At 40.5% G+C, this 17,717-nt stretch overlaps 1 protein-coding gene across 1 annotated transcript in view; it reads left to right on the top strand.

The window, feature by feature from the left end:
• Nucleotides 1–15,753, top strand: part of KCNJ15 (potassium inwardly rectifying channel subfamily J member 15) — a 389,057-nt gene extending 373,304 nt beyond the window's left edge. Inside the window, exon 2 of the mRNA XM_069636077.1 lies at nt 14,335–15,753. Within this exon, the coding sequence (XP_069492178.1) occupies nt 14,335–15,481 (1,147 nt within the window). The 3' untranslated portion in view covers nt 15,482–15,753. The remainder of the gene's footprint in view (nt 1–14,334) is intronic.
• Nucleotides 15,754–17,717: the final 1,964 nt, after the last annotated feature.

The following is a 17,717-nucleotide window of genomic DNA, read 5'->3' as shown; positions in this document are numbered from 1 at the left end:
TTGTGGTCGACAAGGTTGAACGCTGCCAACAAGTCGAGAAGCAAAGGAAGTGCAGACTTGCCTTTGTCCATGTTTTCTAGTAGCTGATTTTGTAAGTATAGTAGTGCTGACTCTGTGCCATGCCTGGGACGAAAGCCTGATTGTCTTTTTCCCATGATGTTATGCGTTTAAAGATAAGACTGGATCTGCAAGTAGGCTGCCTTATCCAGAATTTTCAGCAAGAAAGGCACCATGGTGATTGGCCTGTAGTTGTTTGAGGAGTCTGGGTCCAATGTCGGCATTTTCAGAAGAGGCCGGACGCAAACTTCCTTGAGGGAGGCGGGTACAATGCCGGATGTGAATGCGGCATTAATAAAGGGTGTGATGAAGGGAGCTAGTGCTGCTGCCCAATCTTTGATTATGCTTATATGTTATATGTATATCTGATGGTTTCAAACCAACCACCTCCCGACACACCTACAGAGTTAACAGGTAAGACACATTGATGTAGCAAAAATCATTCCTAATGATTATCATTATTCGTCTTAATTACTTACATGATTTTGCCCTTACCACTATAAAAGAACATGGTGTTACTGCATAATATTTTAGATCAGTTGACAGTCCACAGTGTGCTACAAACTTAGATACGTATTGTCCAGAAAATGTGAGTTATTTACAAAGATTTCCAGGTTCACTTCCTCAAAAGGAGATTCAATCACATGTTATGGAACAAGCATAGCCATAGCTCATCTTGATTATTTCTGATATTACTCCATGCAACTAATTTATAGTTTGACAAAATTACATTAAATGTACTCTTACCACAAAGGGCATAGTACTCATAAATGAATAACATTGTCAATTCCAATAGGCGAGATTATGGCCCCAGTTACCTCTAGACAAAATTGCAAACCAACATCATTACTTTCCAAAGCATTGTTGTCAAGCACTTTGTTTCCCCCCTCCATTTTGATAACAGAGTTAGCAGTTGGGCAAACAATTCCGAAACAGTATACGCTGTAATTTTAGTCATTCAGTGCTAGTGCTGAAAGATAATTTACTGTTGCTATTCTGATGCTAATAGAGGGGGTAGACAAAAGCAACTGCAATCTTATATCAGAATCCAGAGAACCCAGATACTTATGTTTTGCGAAGATTTTTTGTCTTTCTGCTACCAAGGCGGTGCAGTAGATTACAAGATGTTCTAGTGTTTCTTTGCATCCCGACTCACTACAGAAACGACAGATGTTTTTGCTGGCTTGTAATAATTTTTGATTGGCCAAAAGATCACGAGTGGTCCAAAGGTTCAATCTAAATCGAAGAACGGAGGATCTAATAATAGGAGATGGAGATTTATATAAGTATGTAAATCACCCAGAATTTCTTTTCCACAAAGGGATTTTTTGCAAAATCTTTGTAGGTTAAACAGAGCCTCCTCGTGTCTATCCAATCCCCCAGGTATATTTTCAATTTAGCGCAATCTGGATTAGAGACGAGGACTTCCATGGTGACATCAGCATTAGCCAAAATTTGATAAATGCTTGTGGTCCAGGCTTTGGGAAATGTATGATTGGAGGAAAACACATAATCAGAGAACGTTATAAGCAGTGTACCTGAATTTGAATATGAGACACTTCCTGCACAAATTCACTAGTGATATAATGCATTCAACAAAACAAGGCCTAATTCGAAATGGAACCATGCTAGCGGGGTACACTGTGGGAGTTGCCAAACTTGTCTCCAGAATTTGCACTCAAGTTTATCAAAAAAAGGATTTAGGAGAAAAATACTTCTCAAATCCATGCCATATAAAAGGACTGGTGTGACTTTCTGTGTGTAATATGTCATGGTTGGACTTAGGGAAAACTTGCCATATTTATGCATAATGATCTTTGTTTGCGAAACAGCTGATGTTAATTTATGCTCCAGATTCAGGAGGTGGCTTCTGTTTTGCATATCCTGATCTATAAACATCCCCAAATATGTGTAATGGGATACTGTGTAGAGACGGACATTGTTTATCGTCCACAACATTTTACCTCAAGTAATTTTCTTAGGAGTAAATGCTACATATTTACATACATAATGTGCCAGGGCGTTCAATAATCTCTGAAGGCATATCAGCATTTTTGAGATGAGAACTAAGTCATCAGCATAAAACAATGCTTTGATTGATACTCCCTTTAACTTAGTGGAATCTGAGATGATATTTTCAAATGATTCACTGACATCATGTATGAAGAAATTAAAGAGGGCTGAAGCAAGGATGCATGCCTGCTCAGACCTCCCAATGTATGAATTGATGATGAAAGTAACCCCTCCGTGGTCATTCTTATTTGCACTGAGGTATTAGAATAGAACGCATAAATGATGTCGCACAAAGTGGGAGGACAGCCTACTTTTTTGAATTTGGACATAAGAAGGACTCTTGAAATGGAATCGAATGCCGAGTGGAGGTCAACAAATGCGAAGTAGATCGGTTGTTTCGTCAATAGGGCTGGCACCTTGACAGCATTAAGACATAATAGATTTACTCCAGTCCCCATTCCCGCTACATAGCCGGTCTGATTTGATTCTCGTTGGTGGTGCTCCTCGGTTCATGCATATAAATCTTGTAATACTATACGAGCAAAGATTTTGCCGGGTGCATCCATAAAAGCTATGGGCCTGTATTTGGTTGGGGATGAACGGTCACCTTTCTTAAAAATCGCGACAACAACTGATTTGCACCACAAGGTTGGAATGGTGCATTTTGTGACTATGTCCCTAAAGATGTTATGCTTGATGATACCCCAATTGCGAGTCTCTGCTTTAAACATGGCATGTCTAAGCCCATCGGGGCCCATTGCCCTTGAACCACTTGTTTTTTTTAACTACATCTTCTTATAATTTCGACAGAGTGATATAGGTTCCATGCTTCCGATGGAAGCTGGAAATGTACCATGTCATCAAATTCTGCATACAAAGTGGTATAACGTTGTAACCACTGATGTTCCATAACACCATTTGTTTGACTGCTATTCTGCATGTCATGTTTGGTATAGTTCAGTAAATGCCAGAGTTGTGCTGAGTTCTTTTTATGCAAGGATTCGAGCATGGCTTCACTATCGCACTGAAACAACCATGCTCTTCTAACTTTTATCCATTTGTGATACCTGCATTTGGCTGATTTTACAGCTAGAAATCTCTCCATTATGGGCAGTTTGAGGATGGCATTCTTTTCTTTCTGCCAATCTGCTCTTCTCGCCCTCGCCTCACAATCAAAGCAATATTTCTGTTGAAATACTTTAGATCCGGCTGTCATCAACGAGCACTTAAAGTCATCCAAGATTTCTGTGTATTGCCTAGTGGAGCCACTCGCATACTTGATCAATAATTGCACATTTTCTTCGCACCAATGAAAGCGTGTTTTGCCATTATTAATGGTTAAAACTGGCTTATACCATTGCACCTTGGGGACATTTTTGTCGAGGCTCCAAGTCCAAGTCAATGAGACCATGTTATGATCACTGTGGGATTGGTGCACAATTTCAATTTGTTCTACTACTGCGAATAGATGGTCATCAATATAGATGTAATCAATGATGCTTTGCGAATTTCCTCTGCCTCATGTGCTCTGTGGTGGAACATCACCTATCGATGATCCATTTGCCATTCTAAAATTTCATTCGGACATAAGCATGATCCATCTGCATGCATCAGAGTGTCTTGCTTTATGCCCGTGGTTAATGCAATCCAAATTAAGATCTCCCATGATTATGGTAGTGGATATATACAAAGTCATTAGAATGATGTCTAGAAATTATATGAGTGCTTTATAGAAATTATCATCTGCTATGCCTGCCGGATTCCTGTATATGTTCAACAGGGCTATTTTACGGTCAAAGGAAGTTATTTGAACCAATTGCAAAAAATGATTTGGTGCTGCCCAAGGTTGAATAGTAGGACGAGAGCTTTTTTAACAGCTACAAGTAGTCCAGATGTTGGTCTACCTCATGCTGATGACTTCACTGGTAGTAGGATGATGTCATAGTCATCCTATATTTCCTGGAGGGCTGTGATGTCAAATTTGCTTATGTGATTGTCATTAGATGATTGTAAATGTGTGTGACCACGAGTGTTCCAACTAGCCAATTGAATTTGTTTTTTGTGCTTTTCCACTGATGGTTATGCCTTGCCATATTGTTGCATTGGCAAATGTTGCGTTCTGGTATGTTAGCAATTTCTTCAATTTATTATGGGCTGTTCGTTTGTGTTCTCTGGTAGGGACGTAGTTTGGATCTCTGGGTTTTGTGCTATAATAAAGCCCAACCTGAAGAGATCCATCTTTGCCCTCCACACTGCATTCAGAACCACACCAGAGGGGATCCAGAGTCTCTCAATGGATAATTCCACCTCACTCAGAAATTGAGTTCAATATACTGGTTCTACAGAGATCATATCTACTATACGGTAAACACAACATTTCATAATCGGTGAGTGGGCATACCATGTGGGATTGTCCTTTATAGTTGCAGAGAGGCGAATCGTCTCTTCTTTATTGGTCACACTATTTGCCTGGTTATTGGAAAGTGGCCTATCTCTAATTGACAGTTGACCAAGGGAGTTATAAAGCGATTGAGGGTCGACCATTGTTTCATCTCGCCACTGCACTAGGGATTTCTGTCATGTTCCTCCCAGCTGAGCTACTTCTAATGATGTCAGGTCACCGATGGCAACAGGTTTCTGCAAATTCAAGGTTTTCTCTTTGAGACGTTCAGCCAGATATGCATCTACTGCCTTTTTGATCTCTATACCTCTTTCCTCAAGCATGGTATCATGATTGATTCGCAATATATTTGTTTCTGATGTGACTCGATTTTCAACATGTGGGTGCACAATTTTTTCCGAAGGCATTGGGAGGTCTTGTTCTATGACTGCAATAAGGTCATTTAGAGGTTCATGCGTTAGAGAGTGTTCTCATTTTGTTCCCCATGGATGATTGAGGGTACGTCATTTTTGACTGTCATTTCTTTGCCTGTTCGCTTCCCATTTATGGCATCTGTGGGGCTCTTTAATGTTCGACAGATAGCCTGAATAAATGGTTTTGCGCTCTTCATGCTAGATGACTGGAGTGCTTGCATATTTTTGGATTTTTTTTGTGTTGTCTCTTGTTCCAACCATTTAGGTTTGATCTTTCGTGTTTGCTTTTTTGTGGTTTTGATCCCTTTTCAGTCAATATATCAAAATGATTCAATGTGGTGTTAACCAATTGCAGAGATCCATTCTGCTCTACACTGACCCAGGAATCATTTATTTGTACATCTGATGTATTTATAAGGTCCTCTCCTACTGGTCTAATTACTTGAAGAAACTGGGGAAGTGCAGATGGCATCAGGCACCTTTCTCCTGTTGTTATTCGCAAATCTGATAGTCGGTGCTGGACATAATTTTGCATTTTCAGGTGAAATTGTATTACTTGTTCTAATTTGCATGTATTATTTGTTCCAATTTGCATTTCCTGCACAATCCAATCTGAAATCAATCGGATTTGTGCTGATTGTTGTCATTTTGACATCTAAAGATTCAAAAATGTTAAATAAACTTGATATTGTGGTATTAAGCGCTGAAAGTGTTATCTCCATCAATGTGCTCTAATTTGCATGCGTTTGAGGTGATCGTATTTGTGATAACATACGTCTTTGCGGTGTTGGTTATGCATATGACACTGAGTGAGCTGAAAAATCCATTTAGCATCTATCGTAATGGTTTGGAGAAGAAGTCTTGTTCATGCTGTGTGATGATTCACACACACTCGCATGAATTAATATATTTGAAATCAGATGGCTTAAGTTCGGAACCTCATGCACTACCTCTGAGCCAATTGGATCTACCACTGACCGTCGCCGAGGGGAGTGAACTACTCCTAATATTGTCAAATCGGAAATCCCTTGTGTAGTTTTAGTACTTCTCAGTGTATTGTGATTAGCAACATTAGTAATGTTGGGGGGGGGGGTGGGAGTGGGCGCCTATGGGCAGCTTGGGCTTGGTATTAATGCAGGCCCCGTGAGAAAGGTTAATCATCTCCTGTTCTGTTTGAGCAGATTATAAAGACATCACAGGTGTACACTTCGGGCGAACGGAAGAAAAAGCACGGATGTCCGTGTTTGCAGGTGTACGCCTATTGACTGTCACAGGCATTAAAACAATTGCCTTCTGCAAGGTCTTCCTTTGAAGTTGATTGCCCTCGGCGGCCGCAATTACCCGAGCCGTGATTAGATGATCCGGCATGCTTGACTTCAAGGAGTAGAGGCGCGCAAGCATGCATTATTTTCTCTTGTATGGGTTCCCCCCTCTCTTCGAAGCTGCAAAGCAGTGCTTCCAAGGTGCTTAACACAGGTGCACGTGTGCTATGTTTTATGCGTAGTTGCAAAAGGGGAGGAGCCAGGTGTAGTAATCCATGAAAAACGGCCAATATTTTCTGCGCAGGGAAAATTAAGATAGTACAAGTTGTTATATAATGTTCAAAGTCCACTGTAGGTAATATCGGTGGTCTAGATGGTGCAATTACCAATTGTCAGAGTGGTTGAAGTCAGGAAATCACGTCCAGCATGAAGTCCACAGGAGCAGCACGAGCGGCAAAGTGGTGCTTCCAAGGTGCTTCATAGAGGTGCGCGCGCAAAGGTGCGTGCCCTTGCTGGGTTTTATGCATAGCTGCAAAAGGGGTGGAGCCACGTCTAGTAATCCATGAAAAACTTCCAATATTTCCAATTGTCACATAGTGGTTGAAATCAGGAAATCACATCCAGAACAAAGTCCACAGTAGCAGCACCAGCAGCAAAAGCGGTGCTTCCAAGGTGCTTAGTATTATGCGTTGGTCAGGCACTGCTATAAGATGCCCAAGAACTTGCAACCTTTTTCATCTGTTACCATCAACAGCCGGCTAATACCATTACAATAGTTTCTGGCATGTTTTATGCTGGTATGTTTAACTCAATTCAGTCCTGATCTTTATTTTGCAGTTTTGAGTGAGGGACCTCTTGTAAGCCACAGACTGAGATTGTGAATCTCCTCCTGGTAGCCAACCTCCTGGAGTCCTTTGCCACCACTGAGATGCAGGACATTGATAATGATCTAGAAGTTTGTTGGTTAGTACAATCTGGTTTTCACCCAGGACATGGTATAAAGTCTACCTGCTAACCTACTCAACATCCCCTCAACCAAAATATTAGCAGGAGGAATAGAAGATGTATCTGGCCCAAATTGGAAGCGTCCTTTTGGAAAGCAGTGCTGAATCTGCCGAGTTCCACTTCAGGAGTGGCAATAAGACGTAAGTTGAGCCTACAGTCTATGCAATGCACGGTCAACTGTAACGCATTATTGCTCTACAGAAAATGTAGAATGGTAGACGGTAATGAGCTTTACAACATGATAAAACGTGCGATGGACACAGGTAACTCTGAATTGCTCACAACATGGCAAAAAGAAAACATCCAGCTACTGGACACCATTGCTGCCAATGAAGATGATCTCATTTTCAATCCATGCAGAATTGTGCGCAAACTGAAGGAAGCAGACTGGGCGAAGACGACTGAAACAGCCGCCACTTTAAGACTCACCTCCCATCTGCCAGGTAACACAAGGAAATTCAATGAGTTACAAAGCTTCTTAAAGAGATTTCCGAATAAACAGGCACGAAATCTAATCCTAAAAGCGAGGCTAAATCTCTTGCCAACTAATGAAATCTTGCATATAAGAGGTCTATCTGCAACAGCAAATTGTTGTTTTTGCCAAAACACCATGCCTCCAACGCAAGAAACCATTTGTCATCTCCTGATGAGTTGCCCGGCGATATGTGCAATAAGAAAAAGTTATTTTGCGCTCGAATTACATGGTGACTCACTGATGGAAGAGCAAACCTGGTGGTGTAGGCTTATTGGGGGTGACAGAACGAGCTGGCAAATAATCACAGCAAAAATATTAGTTCATTGTGAATGACTTATTCAAAGTCAATAACGTTTCAACAAACTGACTATGGCCAAAGCAAAACGACAAGCCCAGATGATATAAACGAATGTACGGATGTCAAGACAAAGATATTAAATGCAATGTGACAGATATATTGTAAAAATCTTATTTTTACTTAAACAATAAAAATAAAAACAATAAAAATAGAAGATGTATCATTTGAGACCACAGACAGGTCTTTAAGTTTGCCGGGGCTAGCTGGGGCCAAGTCCCAGCAGTCTCCAAAAAGGGCTCTCAGTCTCCGTCAGGCAGCCTGTGTAGCCGAAGCACTGCAGTTATACAGGCTGCCTGCATGTGTCAGCACTTCTGAAGTACTGGCAACAGGCTTCATGCTGCTTGATTACTTAACTCGAAAGCAAAAGGTGAGCTGGGCGGCCCAGCCCTCCTCCTTTTTCTGAGTACAGAGACATCATCAGCCATTGGTTAAAGTGTTGCCTACCACCAGATCCTTGAATGAAAGGGCTGCCTGATGCATGCAAGCTGGGTGAAAGGGCTGCCTGATGGATGCAAGCTGGGGCACACTGGTGTCACACCTTAGGTGTGCCCAGCACCTTCATTTGTTTAAAGAGGGTTTGGGCACATCAAAGGTAATAATTCCAGTGCGTGCCAGCTCTACTTTTATTACCAGCACCCCCAATCTTGTGCGAGGGGGCGGGGTTCTCCCAAGGAGGCGTGGCCTAAGTACGCCTACTTAGGCCCATACCCCTTAATGAGAGCCCCTCTCAATTTCTAATCCCAATTAAAGCATTGACTACAGACATTGTGGTAGCCCTTCCCTTGGGAACAGGTCTCCTCTGAACCTCTTCAGGAAGGTTCTCAAAATCACAAGCCTTTGTCATTCTTGAACTTGTGGTCCTTATAAGAGTATGATTTAATTTTGAAAAAGCAGCAAACAAGATGCCTTCAATTAAATCCAGTAAACAACATGCACATCATTTATGATTCAATACAGACAACTTAACAGAACTGAACAGATAGCAACAGAATCTGAAAAAACTACCATATATAGATGTCTAGACAAAATGTGAATTGACTCGCTTAGCGTACATTAAACTGAATCTACCCCACACCTATTTCTTCATAAATAGCAGCATTGTCAAGAATATGGCCCTCTAAATGCAGCCTAATACCACCTCAATGCAGTCTTAAAACGTTGAGTAGTTTATAGATCTTTGCATGATGCAATACATTCCCCATTCCCGGGAACATGTCGATGAACAACCAGCTATTTCTAGCAAGACTCCCCCCACTGTGGATCCCTTATAAGAGATGACCAGTGACAACACTCACTCTTTGAAGTATCTCCTGCCACCATAGAAAGTGTGTATCACAATAAGGTATGAGAGGGTGCGAACGTGCCAGCTGATCTTCCATATTGCCAGCTCTTGTCTGACAACGGATGAATTAATGTTTATATGCCATTACTAGACCATACCATTATACACCCTGAGAATGCCGGGTTGGAAAGAATAGCACTAACATTCAAGGGTACCGATTCTGAGCTCTGGAACATCCAAAAGATGATCCAGGTAAGTCAACTAGCGTTTGCCCGGCTTCCTATCCAAAAAGCAGTCTGTGATCTGTTCCTACTACAAACGTCTCAGCTCAAACAGTCTAAAATGGAGGTTAGACTCCGATTTTGCTGCGAGCATTCCATAAGTCACCAAATGGAAGTACCATTCAGTGTACAATTATTTGATTAAACCACCTTCCTGTAGATGATATCCAGTAAAAATTCCAGAAGAAATTAAAGTGCTCCAAGAACAGAGAAGATTTGCAAAGAAGTAGCTGACCTTTGCCAACAATCCTTCCGAATGATTTTCGATTTTCATTTTTGGTTTCCAATTCACAGCTGTCTTAAATTGTTTCTTCAACTCTCAAAAAGGACATTTTTCAGATACGAATGAATTGACATTTTTCAAGTATAATGCAGTTTGGTTTCTGAACCATTGCTGTAAGAAAAGGTGAAAGGTTGGAACAGCCACAATGTTCACATCGGCTCTTCTAAGAGCTTGAAGCCTGCATCCCGTTTCCCTACCAGGGTACAGAGACATTTCATAGAATCCCATGACCATTGTGTGATCACCTGATCAATTTATATGGGACGGGTATGTAAGACTGCTCACTGAATGAAGGATTGTTTTTTTAATTTAATACTGGGCATGTCGAATTGGTCAGGGGTCATGTTTTTTCAGTGATCAACATAATCCCGGATCTGAAGAAGTATAGGGTCCAAGTTAACGTTCATCAAATTCCCTAAATGTGTGGCAAACTGATGTCTACATTTTCAATGTGAGATTTACATTTAATTAATTTCTTAGACATCCCATCATTTACAAAATGATGTCCCACCAGCGGCATGAGCTTTGGTGTATTCCTGTAACCACTGACAGTACTATTGTTCTTAACACCCTTTAGGATAGATGGATTTTACTAATATGTATTACTAGTTACGAAAAGTCTGCTGACACCATCGACTAAAGTACTGAACTCATGTTTGTCCTAGTTGAATACAATGAAAGTGCAATCAACCCGTAGGCAAATATCCAAAGTGAGGTTGTGCAAAAGAGGGGAGAGGAAACAGCTCTGTTTGGTCTATGCATAGGTTGAAAATGCCAGAGTACCCTCTTTTGGTGATACTTGTGAACCTGAATTTTAAGCCTTTAGCCAGTACTTGCAAATGCCCATAGCATCCAATACTTTGCACATGTCTACCATTCCAGAGTGTCAAATGCCTTTTGGACAAGTACTCTTGGTTTAGCCATCCAACCAGCCAACCAGATGGCATTTTGTGGTGTTGAATACGTTCATTTCGATATCACCCTTCTGTGAAATTTGTCTTTGCCTTGTTAGCCAATTTTCCAACACAGTTTTCAATTCTCATTGTCCATATATTGGTAAAGATGTTCGTATTGACAGTAACTAGTAAAACACATCAAAAGCTATCACATTGCTTGGGGTATTTTTTTTGTGTGAAATATTGAGATAACTGATTGCTTAAATTTATCTTGGAAGCTTGCATGCGAGCGAGCACTCAGTTATATGCCTTCTGCAGAATCATTACAGACACAAGGGTCTTTTAGAACTTTGCTTACATGTAGACAATAATGGGCCACAGCTGGACCTCTTGTGAATGACTCGATGACACTGACCACTGCCATTGAGATGTTTCCATTCATCATCAGCATCACTTTGGTGAGACAACAAATCCTTGAGAAATGTTGCAATTGTGTCAGATTTCACACCCCTTGGAGCAAAGCTTTTAGAAAAGCCCACCACCCTTAAATGAATGTCTTTTGCAGACAAAGACCCCTTCCCTCTAGTTTTCAATGCATGAATGACGTTTCTTGATTTTAATTTCATGGGACTCTAAGCTAAAGTCCTTTGGCACTTACCACCAGAGTCCCAATGATGTTCCTTAAGTGTGCAACATGCAATCTTGGCTTTGGGGGCATCGAGTCTGTCATCCTTAAATGTCACTCTTTCCAAAGTATGTGTCAGATCTAAGTTCACTCTGTCATTGCCTTAATCATGCTCCTGAATTTGCATTTCATTGTTTGGGTCTATCGGTTTGATACCCCCTCCCTTTTTTAAATGTATATTCAAGTTAAAAAAGCATCCATTAAAAAAACATGCGTGACTAAGTCCAGCTTATACTACCATGTGATGTACCAAGACAAAGTAAAGGCCGATAAAATGTCTTATACATAAAATTGAGCTCTACAATAGATGCCTTCACCAGGAGATGACACAGACTAGTTAAAATACTTTAACAGTGTAGATTGAAGTTGCGCATATCACGTTTTGTCATGCTTTCTAGGTTAAGTTTCACAAGACTGGTTACCTTTTAAAGATCCTTAGTACTATATGAATATGCAGTAATCTTTCCAGTTTCTTGATTTTTAAGGCAGCCATGTGAGCCATGCGTTTGTTGTGTGCCTTGCTGATAATAGACAAGTGCCAGTTACTTATTGGGTCACCGTGGCAAACATGCTAACCATGGACAATTACACTCATTGCATTGCTTATTTTATGACAGGCCAAATGGCTTTTCAGCTATTAAGTAATGAATGAAGTGGGTGCCACTTGCATGGTGGCAGCTTGCTTGTCACAAGTTCAAATCCTTGCAGGACTGACTAAGCCCTTCGTACGTCTGAGGTTGATAAATGATGTACTATAAATTGATAAATGGAGACAGCTTTTAATAAAGCACTTAGATATGGCAGGTATTCTGCGTGTAGGGCTGTACGACGCATTTCATTCTTATCATTATAATATTTATTATTATATAAAAGTTGTGCCCAGAATATCATGCCAGTATAGCTGTCTCCCTCTGCGAGAGTCGTGTTGTTATTGAACTCATTGTTCTCTCCATCAGAGCAGTCTAGTATGTTCTCCTGTATCTCAGTAGGTGTGCTCTGTGTCTATGATCATGATGGAGTGTCTATCTGCATTCATGATATTTGGCTCGCTTTCTTGCTTACCCTCTATACTCCTCTGTTAGTCTGGACATGTGGGCCCTGATCCGTCTGTCTCTCTGTGTCAATGCAGTCTGGTATATAAATGCTCTCGCTCTCAATATGGTCTGAATGTCCCTCCCAATATCTCGTTCAGTATCCTGCTCTCTACCTTCCTCTGTCTCTCCCTCTCTCTCACACTTTGTGTGTCTCTGACTTTCTCTCTCTCTCTCTTTCTCTATGTCACACTCTGTGTGTGTGTTTCTATCCATCTCCCTTCCTTTTTGTGTGTCTCTCTGGTATTCTCTCCATCTGTGTCTCTCCATCTCAGTCGTTGTCCTTCTCTCTTTTTCTCTCTCCATCTCTGTCTCTCTCTGTCCATATCTCTCTTGTCTCCTACTGTGTCTGATCGCTATCAAAAACATTATGTCATTGTACTAACATTGTAAACTCTTCCCAAATTTAACGATGTTAATTTCTAATGGTAACGTATGGTATATATTATAGTCATAATAAAAACATCTTCTTGATCAAAGCATTTTATCAAATCCTAGAATAACCATATATCATAATTTCTTTTTTTTACTCGTTCAAATTACACCTATTAAAAAGTGGATGGGGAACAATAGTACCAATTAGGGAACCTGGCTGCTCTGCATAAAATCCAAGAACATGTTCTTGCATATACATGATTATGAATCTTTATATTTGACAATTATAATGCTGATGAAATTACTATATTCTTACATCACAAAGTACATAATGCACATTGGGCTTGTTGATCATTTCATTTTTCATTACCTCCACCAACATTAAAGTGTTTATAATCCTGAGCTACATGAGCTCCTTCGGACAGCCTCATGATTGACCTTTGATGAGAGGCTGATCACTCCATTATGTTCCAAATGCTTTTCCTGGTATTAAAGTTTCTTCTCCACAAAACTGGGAGCCCTGCTGAATATGAGAAGACCAGGGGTTGAGAGGAGAAGCCGGGTGTCCGTGTAAGGACATGTGTGCTTATGTCCATCACAAATGCACCAACACCCTTATGGAATTATATATGCCGGATGAATCCACCAATGGCACCCGGGCATGTTGAAACACATCGAACTATGCTTTTTTTCAGAAATGCATGACTTGTAATGTCGAAATAACACCTATTTTTATAGTAAAAATGTAATTCTTATATAGCAATTCTTGGTGGATTCCTCCAACATTTAAGTGATATAATAGGGACTGTTGTTAGCCAATTTAACAATAAACAATGTATAGGCTTTAGAAGGGTGAATGGCTGAGTCGACCCTGCCAGGATTCAAACATGCAGCTTGGACCTATGTCTGAGGGAAGAGCTTAACTCTGGAGCTGTCCACCTAGACAACGAAAAATACAATCTGGTGATAACGGCCTGATGGCGATGCATCTTGATAAATCTGACTTTCAGACTGTGTCCATTAATCTTCTTGCAGCACCTCCATGAACCCCTCAAACTGTGTATGCTCCTTTCTAACCAAGAATGTAGTTATTATGTGGCATTGCAGTACACAAATGTGATAAAATGATTCTTTAATACAACCGACAGATAGATTAAGAAACAAAGATAGAGGAAACCAAAAAAAAGCCAGCTATACTGATCAGTGAAGAGAAACTACTAAACGAACACCAAATTATACTATGAAAAAGGAGGCGCAGTACAAACAGTATGTCACAGTATCTAACTGCCTGTCTGGATAGCTGTAAGCAAAGTGTACACAAGTGTGTCTCTTGTTGCTTTCCCTATTCTAAAACTGTGGCTGTTATACATTTCAGTCCACTAGTTCAGCAAGGGATTTGTTTGTTTATTAAGAATGATTATTAGACCCACCATTAACCTTTTCTTTTGTTGCTTTAGGTCAATGCTGGAACTTACTATGGAAGTCCCTGACGTCAGCTTGTCGAACACCCCACTTGTCTTGGATAGCATCAATGGTGACGTGAAGACCAACAAGCTACGGGTGATGTCAAAAAGTGGCCACAGCAATGTAAAGCTTGACAAAATTGATGGCGTCTTTCTACTGTACTTGCAAGACTTATGGACCACTGTTATTGATATGAAATGGCGGTACAAACTCACATTATTTGCCGCCACATTTGTGATGACCTGGTTCTTTTTTGGCGTAATATATTATGGCATTGCATATGGTCATGGTGATTTACAAAAGAGGGACTTCAAAAGCAATCATACTCCCTGCCTCATGAATGTAGACTCCTTAACTGGAGCATTTCTATTTTCACTGGAGTCCCAAACCACCATTGGCTACGGCTTCAGGTTCATCACAGAGGAGTGCCCTCATGCCATCTTCCTACTGGTTGCGCAACTGGTCATCACAACCCTTGTTGAGATCTTTATCACGGGGACGTTCCTCGCAAAAATTGCAAGGCCTAAAAAGAGAGCCGAGACTATAAAGTTCAGTCACAATGCTGTGATCACTACACACAATGATAAACTGTGCCTTGTGATGCGAGTGGCCAATATGAGGAAGAGCCTTCTGATACAATGTCAACTGTACGGGAAACTCCTTTATACGTATGAGACCAAGGAGGGGGAGAAGATCTTGCTCAATCAAGCCAATGTGAACTTCAAAGTTGACTCCTCTTCTGAGAGTCCCTTCCTGATCTTACCATTGACATTTTACCATATTTTGGATGAGAATAGCCCACTTAAAGATCTTACGCAGGACAACATCACAGAAAAAGACTTTGAACTCATTGTGCTTTTGAATGCCACAGTGGAGTCCACCAGTGCCGTCTGCCAGAGCAGAACTTCTTACCTCCCAGACGAGATCAAATGGGGACACGAGTTCGAGCCTGTAGTGTCCTTCTCCAAAAGTGGAAAATATGTCGCCGATTTCCGATATTTTGACAAAATCAGGAAGTGCACCAACACCAGTACCTACCACACCAATGACGAAAAACAGAGATTGGAGGCAGAATACAGAAAAGAGGAACAGAGAGCCGGCAAATTAAGGACAATATTTTTGCGGCAGAGCAATGTTTAATAGCGTGCATATATTTTGAAATCGTAAGACGCCGGGCTCGCCATCATGAGAAGAAAGCAATTATAATTTCAGCCAACATCTTTTTTCTCTTGACTATAGTAAATTGATAACGAAAATTCCCGTTATCGTTTTTCTGTACATATCTTTGTTCAGATTGCGGATTCAGAGCTTGTTATACGGATGTAACGTTTTTATCAATATATTTTTATATGTGTTTTTTGTAAATGGAAATCTTACCATGATCCTAATTGAAATATATATTTGAAGCCACTGATCAATACGTTTTGCTCTTACGATAATACACCAAACAAAACCACATGGCTTTGCACTTGCAGTTGCAGCACACCTGCAAACATGTCTGTGACTGAGCAGTTGTGATACTGCAGTGGCCAGTACACTCCCAAGTGCCTGCTGGATTCACAGAAGGTTGTGCATGATAAAACAGCGGTTTCTATTACAACGTCCCTTGTGCCCAGTCATCATGCTTCAGGACGGGCTCAGGGGATGATGTAATGCCAGCATGGTCCTTCCCATACCCCCCTCCCAGATCATGTGAATTCTATAGAAACACTCCTGCTTGTTGGGAGCATTGCTACTGTTTTAACCTTTGTATTTCTGAAACTGAGATGGAAATGTACAAACTACATTGCCAGGCTCTTTAAATCCACATGGATGGAAGGGGACAATTGATGGACAGGTGTCAGGCAACAATCGGATGCTTGAATATGCATGATACTGCTGGCCATATGCCCTTTGGACTCCAAGCCATCTCTCCTCTCTGCATACAATTCCACCCCATCTGTAAATAGGTCCCTTGCATGATTTTCTACACACCCCTGGACATATGTGAATTGGACTCTAACTTATTTTTATTCTTTTTGCTTCCAAAGCATTCATTTAGGTCATTAACAATATGTTGATTGGCTATTCCTGGTTTTCACTAGGTCGACAACCAAATACTATGGATATACTGTAATACAACGTTTAAGGAGATTCATTTTAGCGCCATATGAATGTACTGGCATTCCTTGTCTGACTAAATTCCAAAGACTTAAAGACAACAGGAGGTTATGTCCCAGTCAGATGCCACATAAAAGGGAAAGTTCTCATCTATCTTTTGTAGACCGTGATACCGCTCCAAAGAAATGGTGGTCAACTATTTCAACAACGAACAATGTGTATAATGTACTATACCGAAAACTAAACAATGTCAATATGAAACTGGAGCTGGGATCTGGTCCCCGCTCTTTCCTCTCCTGGTTGCTTGTAAATACATTGCTGACAAATTGCCGCCCTTCCCGGTTGCTAGATCCACACTCCTTTGTTTCTCTGCTTCCCTAACCATGCTCTGCCCAATACGATTGTAAAGCGCTCATTGCTTCTTGAAGCTAGGTACATGCTCAATACATACTCTAATAATATTTAAAAATATAAAAAAGAAAATCATCCTTAAACCAATTAGTATGGGTGAAGGCCATAAAGCCCTTCAATTGCTTCTCCCAAAACAGCCCTACACTTTCAGAAAACTACATTGTTTGTGATTGACTTAAAAATTGCAAAATATGTCATAATTTGGAGAATGTAGAAGTTCTTTTAACATGTTGTGTATTCTTCTGCAATCCCATAAAATATTTATAAAATTTTGAGATCGTTTACAAACATTTTGTAGCATCATTAGATACAGCTCAGGCATGACGACCTTTGTGGATTCTAGGCTTCTAAACGTGTCTATTGTGTATGTGCTATGCAGAATGTTTATCAGGTGAGCAATATCTTATCCCGTGCTATGGTGGCACCAGATGACCTCTGAGCAATACACAAACATTCACACTAAGATGATGCTATCAATAATACTGTATGTACACATTTTGCCAAGTGGCCCCTTTATCACAGGTGTTCATTGACAAGAAACATTTCTTTGTCAATGGTTTGATGTTTTATTTGCAGTGTTTTGTTTGGTACACAATTGTCAGTGTTCATGTTTAATGAATGACACAACAAAACACCTCAGCCACACCCACACACAAAAGATAACAGAGAGACAAGGGGGCAGGCTTATCACAAAATGGGATGAAAAGAGTATACAGAACCACATCTCCTTTTATTAGTCCAAAAAAATACAAATTCAAAAAGCAAAAAAGTTAGAAATGCACACATCTGAAGTGAATTAAAAAGAACAGGAAGTATATATTTGCCCTATAAACACTTCTCTATTGGCATAATTTTAATTTAATAA

Source organism: Ambystoma mexicanum, chromosome 7p (genome assembly GCF_040938575.1).
Source record: "Ambystoma mexicanum isolate Mex_15411 chromosome 7p, UKY_AmexF1_1, whole genome shotgun sequence".
NCBI classification, from domain to species: Eukaryota; Metazoa; Chordata; class Amphibia; order Caudata; family Ambystomatidae; genus Ambystoma; species Ambystoma mexicanum.
This window is presented reverse-complemented; position numbering and strand designations above follow the sequence as displayed.